Below are 17,244 nucleotides of genomic sequence, written 5' to 3' on the forward strand. Positions count from 1 at the left end.
TATTTTGCTGTCGCAGATAAGAGCAAGGAGAAAGCAGCAGAGTGAGCTGCTGTTAAATCGAGGACTACTCTGATCATTTTGTACGGGTATTATTTTATACCATTGTAGATAATCTTGATGTAAATATAAAAATGTTGTATGTATCGATGTAGTTGAGCAGTTGTAAATAAATTGTAATAATATTATTTTGGATTTTCTTCTGTAAATTTAATATTTGTACATATAAATTTCCTGCTTTATGCTTTGTGAATGGAAATATTAAATATTTTGAGATGAGAAATCTTGAATTGTATTGTGAAATTATTTTGAAGTGTGTTGAACTGAGTTGATTGAGTTATTGAAGGTTGGGAGTTGTGAAATATTTTTGGAAGTGTTTTTTTTAGGTAATTGAAGAACTGTTTTCTCCAGTTTTCAAACGGAATTCTGTCAAAATTTTTATAAAATTTGCAGCAAAATTTAAAATGGAAAAAATTTTTACTAGTATTTAAACTTTGAATAAATGGTTTTCAATTACTACCAAAATGCTCACCACTTCCAAAATGTAAGAAAATTGTTTTAAAATCCCTTGTAGGGTACTTAATGAGTTATCGGTAGGTGAAGTTCGGTAGTTCATTAAGTATTCTACGGGATCATGTTATGCCTTACGGAGGGGTAATGTCACGTCCCAACCTATGGGCCGGACCGGCACTAGGACCTGGGCCAGCCTAAAGCCCCCGAGGCCCGTAGTAAGCCTAACTGTTCATTTACCCAATGCTGAGGCCCATTTGGGCCCAATTTCAAGAAAACAAACGGACAGAGTCCGGCCATAAAATGGACTTACCAACGGGGAGTTTTTGACTCACCCGACCTGTAAACACAATAAACAATCCATTGGGGAGCTCAGCTCACCCTCCACATACTCATCAACATAATAATAAATGGGAGCTCAGCTCCCTCATCCAATCCATCAAAACAGACTTAAAATATTAAGTTTACAGGTCCAACATGATAATAATATTACAGACCAAATTCAAATAATTACTGCTAACACATGCGGAAATTCTAGGAGTAATTAAAATTACACAAATATTGATAAACAACCTGCGAGGTAGAAAAGCAGGTTAACCCAGAACAAAATATCCTCCTGTGGCCTGTAAAAATTTTTGAACAGGAGTGAGCGTTCGACTCAGAGAGTAAAATATCAATTTTAACCATAATCTCTATAACTATCTAAATCTAATGCACCCTGTAGAGTGAAATGCAACATCCACATCATTTTCACATCATAACATCACAAAGGTAATTTGGAGCACTCACGCACCCTGTAACATCAATCATAATATATGGGAGCTGATCCCCTATACAGCTCTCTTAAATCCAACCCGTGTGCCAAGAACTCACTTCGGACTTCCACTTAAATACCAAATCGGGTCCCAAATAAGAACTCAAGCCGTGTCTACCCCAAGGACCGGTCCCAAATGAAGAACTCAAGCCGTGTCTACCCGTCCTATCCATAGTCCACACCACATCACACGCACGCCAACGCACGCACACTGCTCCAAATTACCACAACAACATACATGGCACTTTAACATTTATCAATGCATCAAAAATCGTGCCTAGAGTTTAACTACATAAATATATGCATATAAGTGATGCATGAGCATGCTGAACATATAATAATATCGAAATTACAATTAAAATTAATATTCTACTCACAGACTTGACGACAATCACTGTGGCGGCTGGGCGGAGGAAGAAGGCTGTCCCGGCTCACCTGACAATCATATTACATTTATTTAATACAATCTGACTCAATACAAACAAAGAAAAGACCAATTACGTCCTAAGTCGTGCCGAAAATCCGGCAGAGTCTCCCCTATACCTAGGACCTACCCAACCTGCAAAAGGGTTAAAAACGCACTTCTATATTCACAATCCATATATCAACAGTTCAATCATATCACACAGCCCCTTCTGGGCCCATCAAATCAATCACCCATCACAATACGCAAAATTTCAATTTAGTCCTTATTATTGATCATTTTTGCAAAAACTACCCAAACAAGCTCTAAAAATTATAAAACTTTGCCTCGCGGTCCTTAGCAATATTACTAGGCTATTGCAAAAAGAATCGTAATTTTTTAAGCTACCACGAATATTTTATGGATTTTTAATCCTATTTAAGCACTAGAAAATTACGAAAAAACAAGGTTCGGGTTTACCTTTGCCGATTCCGACTTCGAGAACGCGCTCGGGACGTCTGACAATGGGGGGCTAGCCAAAACCTCGGTCCAATTCGGAGACTTTTCCGGTAACGGGTCTGTCTGACCCGAAATTTGCAGACCCGATCAACTGTCGAATTTCCGCGAATCGAGGATACCTACACGAAGCCCATAACACGGGGGTTAGTACATAAATTTTTCAGAATTTTCTAAGCTCATTTAATGCTCGAAAATACACTGCGAAGTTCCGTGAGACCCACCGAAAAACGGTGTCGGAAAAATTCGAAATTTATGTCGTTGCGAAGCTCTCAACGAATGGAGCGTGCTGGTGGCCTCGGTTTTCTCGTGGGATTCACGGTTTTCGAGAAATCTAGCCCAAAAGTCGAAATGGGCTAAAATCTTCCCGAGCAAAAATCGGACAATCCGCTTGATGGATTTCGGCGTTCTTGGTGTCCATGGAAAGCTCTCGCCGAGTAGATGATTTTGGACACAAGACCCGGTCCAATTGGTGGCGGACGGCCGGATTTGACCGGGGAAGCTGAAACGGCGCGCGCAGGGGGAGATCACGCGCTTTTCCGGCCGCTCGGGCCGCTACCGGCCGGGATACCGGGAGGCGGCCGCGAGGGGAGGACGCAGGGAGGCTACCGGACGGGGAGGGGAGGAGAGAGAAACGAGAGAGAAAGGGAGAGGACGCGCGCTGGGAAAGAAAAAGGAAGAAGGAAAAGGGCCGGTCCGATTCGATCGGTCCGATCCGTCCGGTTCGATTCGCCGGTTCGATTCGAATACAAAATTTTGAATTTTTATCGCTCGGGACCGAAAACGAGGTCCAAAAATTTCAAAAAAATTCCATAAAACTCAGAAAAATACGTAGACTCCAAATATATTTTTAGTTTTGCCACGTGGTCTTTAAATTAATTTTTAAAAATCATCAAAGTTTATATTTTTCGGAAAATCGAACCCGATTTTTAAAATCCGAAAAATCTCAAAAAAATTCCTAAAATTCAAATAAAATTAAAATACCAAAAATACTCATAAATAATAAAATTTTGGGGTGTTACAGGTAAGGTGTGACATCAATAGCCAGAGGCTAAAGAGAAGTCACATCACAAGGCTAGCTAGATCAAATATATAGATATCCATTCACATCCTCTTCTACTAGCACACCTTAACACTTCTCCAGAGAAGGAATCAAAATTTAAAACTAATTACCCCCACTAGTCGTGCTAGTGAGGTGTTCAAATATATGGTCATGACACTGTGGTTTCAAAACTTATCTTAACACTTTGCTAAGTCATTTCAAATATACACAACTAACTTTCAATAATTTCAATCAAAGCATCATAAATAATGTCTCAATTCACTTTTTCAAATCATTCAAAATAATATGCAGCAAATAATTTACAAAAATTACAAATTGTGCACAAACCTCAAGCGAGTCGCCTCTTGGCCTTGACTCGGTTCCTCAGGTTCTTTCCCGATATTCTTTCCAACTGAAACACACAATTTCACAATGTTTCAGTATTAGAACTTAACATAAATCCAAAATAAATTTAGCTTTACTTTTACCTAGCTCTAACATGCTAAACTCGACGTTCTTGAAATTTTGTGTTTCGGGTCATTACACTATTCAAGTCAAATTGTTGACTTTCTAAGGCTTAATAGGTATGGGAACTCCAATTTCACCCACATACCACATTTTGGTCACTAAATTTGTTGGTTTTGGTCATTTTCTCAAAACTTAGGTCTTTTAGGCAAAATTACCAATTTTCAGTTTTGGAGTCCTAAGTTGCACTATTTCATTGGTCCTTTTACTGTTGGAATTTGGCAAAACTTTCTTCATAGAAAATGTTCCCTCTTGTCTTAAGTTTATTCTCCTTTTTGAATCACTCCAATTGGAGTTTTGTAGCTCAAGTTATAGCCAAAATACAATTATTGTTCATGCTGCAGAATTTGGTTCTGCAGATTTATTGATCCAACTTCATTCAGCAGTTTGATCAAGTTAAGTCCATAATTTGGTCTAATTTTCTTCATATGAAATGTTCTAATATGTCTTAGGTTTCCATCGGTTCAAGAATCACCTAAATCGGAGTTTTTTAGAGAGAGTTATAGTCATTGAAACTTTACTGTTCATATGGTAAATCTGCAGTCCTACAGATTCAGTGACTCAATTTTGCTCAGTAATTTGATTGGGTTAATGGCATAATTTGGGTTTTTGTTCTTCATGAAAGTTTTAGGTCTATATCTCATCTAACCACTGGTAAAATTTCAGGTCATTTTGACCTTCCTAGCTCGAGTTATGACCAAATGAACAAATACTGTTCATTTGGTCAGTTTATACAGGGTAGCTTGCAATTTTTCAATTTTGGTCAATTTGTTCACTAGGTTTTGGTCACTTTTTAGGCATGCTTCCTAAATGAAAATTTTGTCATTTAGTGCCTATTTTTATTCCCAATTGGTCCCATACCAATTGGACTTGTAAAATTCCATTTTTGGTCCCTCAAAGTTGACTTTTGGTCATGCTTCATACCCAATCCGAATTTGGCTTTGATTTAAACACTTCTAACATACTTAATTAGATCACAAATGACCATTTCTTCCCTTAAACTATGTCAAAGACATCATTTAGCACTTCTTCACATTTTTTATCTCTAAACCCTAATGTTCAAAACCCTAATTCATGTCATTTGTTGCATTTAGCTAATTAAACACTTATAAACATGCTCCCTTAACTCAATTAAGCTTCCTAGCATGTTTAGCTCAAACAAATTTATACTTTGTCCAACCAAACCCTAGCTGTCCAAAATTCTATATAATCCCTCAACAAATTTTCTTTCCATTTTAAGTTTATTTACAAGCTCAATAAGTTAGAAATGTAAGAATCAAACTCAAATTATCAAATTTGATTGCTAACCTTTTATGTAGAATTCCTTTTTCTTCAAAACTTCTTCCTTTCTTTTTCTTTTTGTTGTCAAGCTCCTTTCCAAGTGACTAGAACAAGTTTTTATGAATCAAGTATGGGAGAAGTTGAGGTTTAGTGAGGGTTTCAAAGCTTGAAGACAAGCTTTAATGGAGTTTGCAATAGTGAGGGAGAGAGAGAGTGTGTGAGGGCGGCAAGCTTGGTGGAAAAAGACTTTGATTTTTATTTTTCTTTTCTTTTGTTTTGTTTTTATCCTTATGGAAGACCCAAAAATCTAAATAAGTAAATAAATAAATTTTTATTCTTTATGGCATCATGCATGAGGTCATGCATGATGTCATCACTTTTTAACTTTTTCATTTTCTTTTTTTTTTATTTATTTTTCTATTAGTTCTTTAATTTAATTCTCGATCCCGAAGTTTTCTTTTCTCCGATTTTATTTGACAGTTAGGTCAGGAGTCGGCTCTCGGGGTCAATTGACCAAATAGCCCCTCGCCGGTTCATCCCGGTTTATAATTAATTCCATATTTCTTCCGGCTCCCTGACCTAATTATTTGACTGATTTAATAGTTCTTTTTCGTGATTTTCTCTTTTCCACTGTGTTTATAAGGGTCCTAAGGACCGCAGCGTCACATTTTACAGTTTGAAATTTGAGTTTAAAATAACTTCGCAGTCGTTCCCGAGAAGGTCACTCATCGCTGTGACTCTCGGCTCATTTAACTTCTTATGTTCTGTTTTTCTTATTTATACTTAACTAATTGACAATTACTAATTATTTGTGTTTATGGTTTATCTAGTTGTTTTAAGTATGGTTCTAATCCCCTTAATTGTCCGGACCGACACCAGTCACCGGAACAGTAAAATATACCAGGCTATGTAAATAGGGGTGTTACAGAGAGAAAGCTCTCCGTCTGGTTCTACCATGGGAGAAGGGTGAACAAGAAGATAGGCTTTTATTAATTTTTGTCTCATTAATACTCTTTCTTACCCCTTAATAGTTATTTGTTAAGCTCCCATTGGTTACCACTTTTTATGATGTCATTATGACATCATGCTCATGCAATATATTTTATTTCTTTTTTTATCTTTTCTTTTCTTTTCTTTTCCCATTTCTATACATAATTTCACAATTTAATTTATTTTATGTATTCTAATCTCTCTCATTTTAATTAACATTTAGATTAAAATTCAACTCTGGGGTTGAAATGATAAAAATGTCATTCGTTATGCTTATCGAGTTATTTTTAGTCTATACCGATTAACTAATTTTCCTCAATTTTCTTTAGTATCTTTAATGTCATTCATACCTAAGTAACCCTTCAATTAAGTCTCAAAAATTATTTCCCAGGGTTTCTCATGGGTCTAGGGTCTGTAATTGTCTTCGCAGTCGCTTCCTAGTACAGTCACTCATTGCCGGAATCTTGGCTCATTTAACCGAGTTGTACTTCGCTTTTTTTTACTTTTATTTCATTTTACTTAGTCTGTATTCAGTCAATTTATGTTTCCTTACTCTAGCTTGAGTGTAGTTCCAAACATTCTGGCTGTCCGAACAGAAACTAGTCATCGGACGTGATATTCTACCGATGATGTTGGGTCTCCATATATTCATAAAATTAATTATTTAATATTTCATTTTAAATATATATATATATATATATATATATATATATATATATATATATATTTATTTATTTTTTAGTTCATTCAATCATTTAAATATTAATTTAAATTTTATTTAATTTATATAATTTAAAAATAAAATTATATAATCTCTTTATTTTTAAAATTTTGTTTAAGTTTGTAGTCGTAATTTTTTTATTCTTTTAAATAAATTAATAAATAAAAAATTTTATTTTTTAAATATATTAACTATTTTATTAATTATTTTAAGAGCTATTAGTTATTTTATTAGATATTAATCATTAAATATTAATTATTAGTAATTATTAGTAATTATAGTAATTTAAAATAAAAATATTTGATAAAAATAATTAATAGATTAAGTATTAGATGTGTATTATTTTATTAACTTTAATTAAAATATTTTCTCAATCTTTAAAAGTTACGAGATATAATTTTTTATAATTTTTTATTTTAATTTTTAAATATTAATATAAATATCATAAATAATATAAATAAAAAATATAATATTTTGATCAGATCAAAATACTAAATTTTACTTTAAAAATTATTATTGAAGAGAATTTTAAAATTAAATAAAAAAATTAAAGAGATTAAATAAAGATACCTAAATTATTATATTTTTAAAATTAGAAAGACAGAATAATTATTTTTTTTAAATAAAAAAATTAAAATAATATTTTTCTCAAATTAAAATAAAGGCACATGGAAGTAGGGGTGACATGGTTCGGTTTTGAACTGGAACCGAGCCGAAATTGGTTCAGTCAAAATAGGATCAAAATTGGAACCGACTTTGAACCGGATCGAAACCGTCCTTCTGCGATTTGGTTCAGGTTCATATTTTTTAAAAACCGTGAACCGGTGGTTCCGAACCAGGAGGTTCCGAACCGGATTGAACCGACAATTTCGAACCAGATTAAACTAGCGATTTAAATATAAAAAAATTCAATAAATATGTTACCTCACTCCTAATTCATTTATATATATCATTAATTCTCTACACAATTATTCTCTGCGTTTTCTTCAATTCTTAATATTTTTTTAATTTTTCTCAAATTCTCTAAATAATTATTTTCTACACTTATTTTAATTTCCAATATTCTCTCAATTTTCTTACTTTATTATTTTATATACTTACTGAAATTTTCAATACTATCTCAATTACTTTGTTATTACTTTAAATCCTCAATAAAATTTCCAATACCCTCTATTTTAATTTTTTTCTCTTTTATACTTTTTAATTATCAATTATTATATAATTTTTTAAAAAGGCAAGTAATAGAACTACAAATTTTTATTCCTCTAAATTTTAAAGGAATATTTAGGTAAAATTAAGTTCATACACTTTTTGCTAATTTCTTTAAAAAAAATTAATTTCATCTCTAGTTTTTTAATCAGGTTCAAGTCTTTATTTATTAAATTTTTCTTAAAGATAAATTATTTTCTCTTTTTTTTCTTATTTTATTTTGATTGAAAGATTTCTAAAAAAAATTAAAATATTTTTACAAATATAACTTAAATTTTGAGTCAATAAATTTTTTTTCTAATTTTTTTGTTTAACCTATTCTTAAACCATCTTTAAATTTCAAACTGTCTTGAACTGTTCTTTTTCAAATCGTCTTTCAAATCGTTTTAAACTGGGGTTCAAACCAAAACCGACGATTTAGAAACCATCTTCTGACTATTTAATTTAGGTTCATAATTTTATTAAATTTAAATCGATAATTCAGAAATCATAACCGACGGTTTCTAACAATGGCCACCCCTACATGGAAGGCGGCAGCGAGAACACGCGAGGAGTCAAAGTAAGAGTTACACACCAAAACAAAGACACGACTTTAATTTTGTCCACATTTTCCAAACCCAATATCCGAACTAATTTCCCATATCAAATGGCATTTCCGTAAATATGCCCATTTCTTATAAACATTTATGGCTTCTTATTGGTTCTAAGTGCAGCGTCAGCGACCCCCACTCTCACTTTCACTTTACAAGTGTCCTTCTCTCTCTCCCCTCTGTTGGTGTTCTTTTTCTATAATTCCTTTTTTTTTTTCTTAATTTTTCTTGATTTGATCTCTCTCTCTCTCAATTTTTAGCACTTCCTAATTTGTTATCCCTTTATCTGAATTAGTTTATTATTATTGATGTGCATTTTATAGTGATTGAATTTGGATTTCCCTCTTTGTCGTTTCTAATTGCTCTTTAAGCTTTTTTGTTGTCTGCTGATTTAGGGGTGAGTAAATTTGGATTTGAATTAAAAAATTAAATCGAATCGAGTTAATTCAGTTTAATTAGTTTGGTTTAATTTATAAATTTTAATAATTTTGATTAATCGGTTTGATTATTTTTATAAAAAATAAAAAAATTGAACCGAACAGAAATTACTAATATATATATATATCAAGAAAACTTAAGATTTTTAATTTCTGATTTCTAATTTTTTTTATATTTTTATTATTGAGATTTAATATTAAAAATATAAAATTTTATAAAATTCGATTTGATCGATTTAAAATCGAACCGATATTTAACAGTTTAATTGTCTCTTAGTGATGTTTTATTTGATTTTCAAAATCCTTAATTTTCAATTTTCAATTTTATCAGTTTGGCTCGAAATCGAGCCGACCTTTGCACAACCCTATGCTGATTTTCTTTCCTAGCTCAGATCTGGTAGTCATTATTTTATGTTATAAGATTTTTGTTGTTGTTTCTATCATTTTATGTCACCAAATCTTCCTTTCAATGTTTATAAAATATCCTTTTATCCTTGTGATCTTCTTTTTGTTTTGCTGCAATCTTTCATTATTATTGTATCTTTACCTTATCTCTGGTTAGTTTTAACCCTTGATTGTGCTATGAAAAAAAAAGAAGTAGAAGACTAAAATAGAAGAATGACAAATAAATGGTGGCTTCTCTTTTTCTTTTTCCCCAGAAGAGATAAGCTGGGCACCAATTTCCTTTCAATTTCATAATTACTGAGAAAATTCTGTGAAGAAAAAATAAAAATTGAAAATAAAAAAAGGGGGTGAGGTAGGGAAGGAACGTGGCTTCGTCCACCTCTTTGGAAGCAGACGTGCCACTCTGTGTCGAACCTGACACTTTCTTCCATTATGTTCTTTGCAGAACCTTTGGTGCACAAGAAGCCTTTGGGAGCAGAGAAGCATCTTGCCGAAATTCAACACGAGCAAATTCCATGGTATCAGGTCGTTTTTTATCTGTCCATTATTCTGGTTTGGAATGGGCCAATTCCTGTCCACAAATGCCATTGGAAATGTGAAAATGAACATGTGCGTGGAAACATGTATAGCCGCAAACTTACCGGTCTTATTCTAACCAGAGAATTTTGTATGATAACCATAGTTCCCTTTGCCGAGCAAGCGGTCAGGTTTTTCTCCTTTCGCTACATGAGGAACAGGCTTTAAGAGGTGTCCGCAGGACGATTGATGCTGACAGTTCTCCCACTGACAGCTGTGCTTTTAAGCGCAGGCGGGATTCACAGTTTCATCCTTCTCCTTTTGAGAGATCTTTCTCTGGCCAAGTTGGGGATGGCATGGATATGAACTAGATATCTATAATGTAACTGAAATGACTCATCCTTATTTTTCTCATAATGTTCCTTTGATCTCCCTTCCCCACTTTTTTCCATGGATCAGATATGGATAAATGAACTCAATGCGGGCACTCTAATGGTTGACTTGATGTGTCCTGTATGTAGGAACTTATTATTTCCTTCCGTGTTTAATACTATGTAGCTCTTACCTTGGCGTAGTTTGACTTTCAGTAGGAATATCAAACAGGGCGCATTTGCTTATAAACCTTAGCATAATCTAGCATGATTGTTCATTTTGAACTTTAATGAAAACAGGATGCTTTCAGTTTTTCTGTAAGACTTGAACATGGTGGAATGCAGTGATATTTTTTTTTTTTTATTTACTTCTTTCATTTACTGACTTCTTTACTACGTCATTAGGGTTTGCTTTTGCGGTTTTCTGTTCTTTGCTATGCTTTCAGTCTTCCGTCTCGTTGAACTTTGTCGTTCTGTTTTCATGTATTTGTCTTTATACGTTAGTTCTCTACCCAATTTCTGGAGCCCTTGATTTTGGATAGCTATAGTTTTTGGCAATTGTTGACATTGTTGACTATGCGGCACAGGTTTATTTGAAGTTCTTCAAACTGGGGGCCTTTTCATTGTGTTATCTCCTATCTAGTAGGAAATTTAACATTGTTCTCTCCTTTATTTTGTTTAGTTTATTGCAGGTTGAAGAGCAATGTTTTGTCATGTTTTGGCCATCCATTTCATTCTCATGTTGTGTTGTCATTTGCTCTGTTTTGCTTTTTCCATTTTCATTGTCCTGAAATAAGTGTTATTTTTGCAGGGATTGAAGTGATTGCAATTCAAGAGGATTTACATGTGCTTTATGTAATGATGAATTGATAATTATGTATTTATGATGTTTCTGAAAATGAAAAGACTTTATCTATTCTTCTTTAATGTGCAAATTCTTCTCTTTCATGCAGTGGAGATATGATGAAGCGTAGAATGATGAGGTATTTGATTGTATTGATGAATTGAGGACATGGTTTATTCCTGTTGTTTCTTTTTTATTTTGTAGAGGAATTGCCTGGCAATGCTTCATAGAGGTGTTTCAAGGTCTAAATTCCCGGTTTCCTCACTGGCAGGAGGTAATAATGGTTCTAAGAGCCAACAGTTCTCGGTACCTGTTTCTTTTGATTTCCTATGAAGCAAAGGTACTCTTTAGTAATTTATTTTAACTATTTGTGGTATGTCCTTGACTTCTACAGATAAAAATTAATTGATGTGATCATTGGTTGGTGAATTGCCAAGGCAATCTCAAGTGACATATTTTTTGTTTGGTGAAAGGTCACTGGAAGTTCTGACTTTAACCTCAGGAATCTATTCGATGATGATCTGCCAGTGCCAAGGGTGATCCTTCTAATGGAGTCTCGAGTAATGGTGTTCATTAAATCTTACTGCAGGCCTTGTTAGTGTGATTCTGAATCCTGCATGCTTAAATTTTATTTTTGGGCTGTAATTTTCCTTGCTGTTCTGAAGCTGGTGTCAGCACTTTTGTCTGGGCTGATGATATATCGTTGTCAGTTTTATTCTTATGCCTCTATCCTTCGCTTAAAATTTCAGATATGTGTAGGAACAACCAGTCTTTATTTTTTTGGTACATCAGAAAATAAATAGTCATTTCTTTGGCAGTCAATTTTTAAATAACATAGTTTGTTACCACTTAACTCCGCCTAAGTAGTTTGTGTTTAGTCGGTTTCAAACCCAAATAGAGAAGGAGGGTTGCGGTAGGTGACAACCAGTGTAAAAATTTCGTCACACCTCATGATATAGTTGAGTTGAGTTTGTTATCACTTGTTTCAACTGTGTGCTCATGTTAAGTTACTGTTCTTGCAACTGAAGGTTGATTTTTCATTTTTTGTTGCCTGCTTGCCTATTTAAAGGTTCCATTTCCATTTTCTAGGGTCTTAGTCTTTACTGCATATTGCAGCCAAGCTCCCTAAGGATGGATCCAGAAAGTTTCTGTATGTTTGGCAATGATTAACAGATCTGGTAAAATAATTTCCGTCATTCAGTCTGATTTGAATTTGTATAGGCAGAGTTAAATTGAAAGATGCAGTGAATTAGACAAAGGCCTACGTTGTATTGTATCAATTTCTGACCATCTCCCCCCATTGAGCCATCCATCCTTCAAAGAGTTACTTCATCACCTGGAAGAAGACCAGGTGATAGCAAGTCTTTGCCTGTTCAGCTCTTCTATTTTCAATCTAAATTTTTAGTGTTATTTTTGCATAGGAAGGTTTCTTTTGTTCCACCGTACATTTATGCCATGAAATCAATTAGAACGATTCTTTCCTCCCAGATGTTGAGGGGATTGACGCTGCCTTATCTTCCAAGCGAAGTATGCTTTTAGATGCTGCAAAGAAATATATATATATATATATATATATATATATATATATATATATATATATATATATATATATATATATATATTATGTTTCTTGTGGTATAGAACCTGAATTTGTTAAGGACAGTCTGAGTTGAGTTGTTTAATTCCTTACAAGATCTTGAGGTGATATTATTCTTGGGTACACGAGTTATAAATCGTTTCTTGTGATATATTTGCCTTAGAAAAGAAAAGAATTCCTTCTTCACGAGGCCACCTTGATAAAAGAAATACTAAAACCAGATAGGTGATTTTGCGGCTGAGAGACTTAGCAAAGCAACTTAATCATCCAATTAAGGATTTGCCTATGCCTTAGATTCTCCACGATACAATATCTAGGGACTGGCCCTTGCATGCAAAATCAAAACTGTTACAATGTCAATAAAGATGTCGCGGATGGTCCTAGGACTCCCTCTAATTTTCATTTCTTTCTTGGTCTCTCGCTCCTACTCTTGCACGATCACCATAACAAACAACTGCCCCCATACCATATGGCCTGGGACGCTAGCAGGTTCAGGTACACCACAGCTCTCAGCAACTGGATTTCGCTTGGACCCTGGTCAGGGCGTACGGATTCCAACAGTTCCAGGATGGTCAGGCAGGATTTGGGCGAGGACTGGTTGCACATTCGACGAATCTGGACTTGGCTCTTGTCAAACTGGGGACTGTGGAGGAAGGCTGGAATGTGATGGCATTGGAGCCACTCCACCTGCATCACTCTTTGAGATAACCCTTGGCAAAGGCAATGACAAGGACTTCTACGATGTGAGCATCGTAGATGGTTACAATTTACCTCTAGTTGCCTCCCCTCGTGGAGTCCATGGTGCATGCAATGCAACTGGCTGCGCTTCGGATATCAACATGGGTAAGATTTCTTACAATTCCCCATAAAAAAAGCGTCCATTGATGGATAATATTGTGCTTATTTAATTTAGCGATTGTAGCTGATTTAATTTAACTAGAGCAGTTCAAAATTATAGCTTTTGGTTTTTCAATTTTTATCTCTAACGTCAATATTTGACTGCAATACTGAATCAAATATCCCCTTAGTAATTTAATTGTGATTAAAAAAATTGAATAGGTTGCCCAAGGGAACTCCAGGTGGTAGGTCGGGATGGTGGAGAAGGAGCGGGAGTAGTCGCATGTAAGAGTGCATGCGAAGCATTTGGGCTGGACCAGTACTGCTGCAGCGGGGAGTTTGCTAACCCAACCACCTGCCGCCCTTCCTTTTATTCAACCATTTTCAAGCGAGCTTGTCCAAGGGCTTATAGCTACGCCTTTGATGACGGCACCAGTACTTTCACATGCAAGGCTTATGATTATGCCATTGTTTTCTGCCCTAATGCAAATGAGTATGCTATATTCCCCTCAGCTGCACGGAACTGTCCTTTGCTTTTCCTCTTGATGTTCGATTAAGAGCAATTTTTTTTTTTAATTTTTTAAATACAGGATTAGGATATCTGATGGTACAATTGGTACTACATTCACTGCTGCAGTAATTTACAAGCCCAACAATGGAGAAACTGTGAAGATGGCTTCTTCCTCTTGCATCCTCCTACCCCTTCTATTGTGGATTCTTCTCTACATCCTCAATCTATCCTTGAAAACTTAAGTGGCCGTCTTAATGGCCTCGTCGGCATGAAGCATTCTGCAGAATAGTTGCTCATCAGAATAGATCCAACAGGTTAAGTGACAAATTTTGCAGAAAATACACATGCTTTAAGGAAAATTTAGGCTTTATACATATGGATGAGAATCAGAATCCACAATGCTGAGCTTAGAGCAAGTGTTATTCTATCCTCAAAATGATATTAATTGAATTGGTTCATAGTTCTTTTAGAACGTATGATTCTTGGCAGTAACCGAGTTTGGTCCAATGGAATCAAGTTTTTCTATTTACATCTTTGAAGCAGCAAGTTGACAGCTTCATTCCAGATACAATACACCGGTATGAAAAGAAAATGAACTATAATCATGAACTGGAAATTTTGAAGTAAATTCTGGAAAGCAAACAGACCGAATGTGATTTCGATTCTTCTATCATCAGCTAATGTTAATACACGCAAGATACTAACAGAAAAAAAAAAAAAAGGATGAATCATCCTGAGGTCCCTAGGGTTTGTATAATTAATTAATTTATGTAGTTTGATGTTATCGCAAGATTTCCAATAAGTTAAAAGGAAAATTTTACCATATAGCCATACAACCGGCCATGTTATACGGTAGTGAGTGTTGGGCACTGAAGGAGTCGTATGTGTCTAAGATAATGCGGAGATGAGAATGTTAAGGTGAATGAGTGGCCATATTAAACTAGATAAAGTCCGTAATGAAAGTATTAGAGAAAAGATATGAGTGGTACCAATTGAGAATAAGTTGAGAGAAAGGAGATTGAGGTGGTTTGGTTATGTGAAGTGTAGACATACGGCTCCAGTTAGACAAGTAGAGCACATTAGGGTAGATGATAGAAAGAAAAGAAGGGGTATATCTAAACTGAATTGGATGACAGTATTACAACATGACCTAGAAGTATTACATATTTCCAAGGATTTAACCAAAATTGTTTAAAGTGGAAAAAGAGAATCCATATAGCCGATCCCAAATTTTTGAGATAAAAACTTAGTTAAATTGAGTTAAATTTAGTTTAATAATAACATTAAAAAATTCTTATAATTTGATTCCGCCTATTAAAAAGGACATTGACTTTTTCTTTTTCCTGCCATTAATCAATGCATTTTAAGGTGGTCAATGAAGGGACAAAATTTTTTTAACGTCAAATTTACCCTCTTATAAATAACAATAAAAATCTACAAACTTTGGACATTTTCTTTCCTATGAAACAACAGTTTGCGCCTCTCTCTCTCTCACAGGAATGAAAATGTTGACACCTTGGCACAGCAGTAATCATTGATTCATTTGTATTGCTTTTATGTTGTATTTCGTAACCTAAATCATGGTGATGACTTCTTTGAGGTATTTTTGAAAAAAAAAAATTGGAATCATTTTGTTTTTTCTTGCTTGTTTGTAAAATAGTATTTAGAGTATAGAATGTCCATATTTATCCTTGTTGTTCTATATATAGGTAAATTTGTGTGTATATATATATATATATATATATATATATATATATATATATATATATATATATATTAAATTTATGGTTGTTTATTGAAATATATATAGTATTTATGCACTTTTGATTTTTCATTAATAACTCATAAATTGGATAATATTATATATCTTATAATTCAATATGAATATAATTAATGCTCAATTCAAAATTGAATATGTATTGAACAATAACTTGTAATTAAAAATTACATGCATTTCCAATAATTTAAAAAATGAGTAATTGTCAAGGATGGCTTCCCTAAATCTGAAAAATATTGAAAAGTACCGAAGAAAATGGTTCAATTAAAATCACGTAGTCAAATCAAACCACTGAAAATAAAAAATGATGTTGCACTATAATAGTGTATTCAGAGGCTCTATTTAATTAATAATAAAATGGAGATAACTGCTTCTGCATTCATTTTTTTCCTCATATTCCAAATGATTGTCTATTTAGTAGTTAAGAAAATGAAAATGAAAATGAAAATAAAAACATGTAGAAAAATAATATCAAAAATTGCATTGAAAATTTAATTTGTTAACGCATACAGTTAGCATCAGTATATAAAGTTGACTTTTCAAGTTTAGGTATTAATAACATAATATTAATATCACACTAAAGGTACCTTGGATATCAACAGAGTATATTGCTAATTCAATAAAATGTACCATTTCAAAAAGGAGACGCTGGAGCTTCAGAAAACGTTTCTTAACTAAAAGTGTAGAAGAAATTCTTTCATTCTAAAATGGTCACACAATAATTTTTTGTCAAAAATACCATCAAACAAGGGTTTAAGGTTTAGGATTTAGGGTTTAGAGTTCAGGATTCAGAGTTCAGGTTTCAGGTTTCAGGGTTCAAGGTTTAGGTTTTAGGATGCAGGGTTTAAGATTCAGCATTCCGAGGTTTAAGGCTTTAGGGGTTTATGGTTTAGGGGTTTAGGATTTAGGATTTTGGGTTTAGAATTTAGAGTTTAGGTTCTAGGATTTAGGATTTAGGGTTTTATGGGTTTAGAGTTTAGGGTTTAGGACTGCCATTATATAAGAGAGAACTTTTGGCCACTACTTTTGTAATACCCTCATACTAAATAGTCCTGTACATTCTACTGTTCTGATGACTAATGTCTGTCCGGATAGCTAGAATGTCTGGAACTAAACTTAAATTATATAGAGAAGTCATAAACAAAAGTAATAAGAACCAAATGAGGTTGGATAAAAATAAAAGAAATGAAGCACAAATGGGTTAAATGAGCCTAGGTCATAGCGATGAGTGACATACACGGGAAGCAGCTATAAGTTCAGTTGCTATCATAAATTCGTATGGGACCCCATGACATCCTTAGTTGAGAGTTAATTACAAAACTACTGGGAATTAGAAAATTCAAGAAATAAA

General features: G+C 33.8%; 1 protein-coding gene and 1 long non-coding RNA gene across 3 annotated transcripts; one reads left to right on the forward strand and one right to left on the reverse strand.

The window, feature by feature from the left end:
* Positions 1 to 894: 894 nt before the first annotated feature.
* On the reverse strand, positions 895 to 2,669 carry LOC131183334 (uncharacterized). The gene is made up of 4 exons (XR_009151453.1): positions 2,465 to 2,669; positions 2,205 to 2,362; positions 1,699 to 1,756; positions 895 to 1,130 (listed from the first exon to the last, which is right to left on the reverse strand). It is a non-coding gene; the product is annotated as an uncharacterized LOC131183334 (long non-coding RNA).
* Positions 2,670 to 12,856: 10,187 nt separating this feature from the next.
* LOC110665750 (pathogenesis-related thaumatin-like protein 3.5) lies at positions 12,857 to 14,873 on the forward strand. 2 transcript variants are annotated; one of them, XM_058154103.1, is made up of 3 exons: positions 12,857 to 13,611; positions 13,828 to 14,098; positions 14,243 to 14,873. In XM_058154103.1, exons 1-3 carry the CDS (start codon positions 13,122 to 13,124, stop codon positions 14,403 to 14,405), a joined length of 924 nt encoding a protein of 307 aa, XP_058010086.1. In that variant the 5' UTR covers positions 12,857 to 13,121; the 3' UTR covers positions 14,406 to 14,873. The 2 variants fall into 2 exon arrangements, with proteins under 2 accessions (XP_058010086.1, XP_021681687.1); XM_021825995.2 differs by having other exon boundaries at positions 12,860 to 13,611; positions 14,196 to 14,873.
* The last annotated feature ends 2,371 nt before the right edge of the window (positions 14,874 to 17,244 follow it).

Source organism: Hevea brasiliensis, chromosome 9 (genome assembly GCF_030052815.1).
Source record: "Hevea brasiliensis isolate MT/VB/25A 57/8 chromosome 9, ASM3005281v1, whole genome shotgun sequence".
NCBI lineage: Eukaryota > Viridiplantae > Streptophyta > Magnoliopsida > Malpighiales > Euphorbiaceae > Hevea > Hevea brasiliensis.

Coding starts and splice junctions, on each gene's coding strand:
- LOC110665750 (XM_058154103.1), top strand. CDS start 13,122: ATGTCAATAAAGATGTCGCGGATGGTCCTAGGACTCCCTCTAATTTTC. Junction 13,612..13,827: donor CGCTTCGGATATCAACATGG/GTAAGATTTCTT, acceptor AAAATTGAATAG/GTTGCCCAAGGGAACTCCAG. Junction 14,099..14,242: donor TTCTGCCCTAATGCAAATGA/GTATGCTATATT, acceptor TCACTGCTGCAG/TAATTTACAAGCCCAACAAT.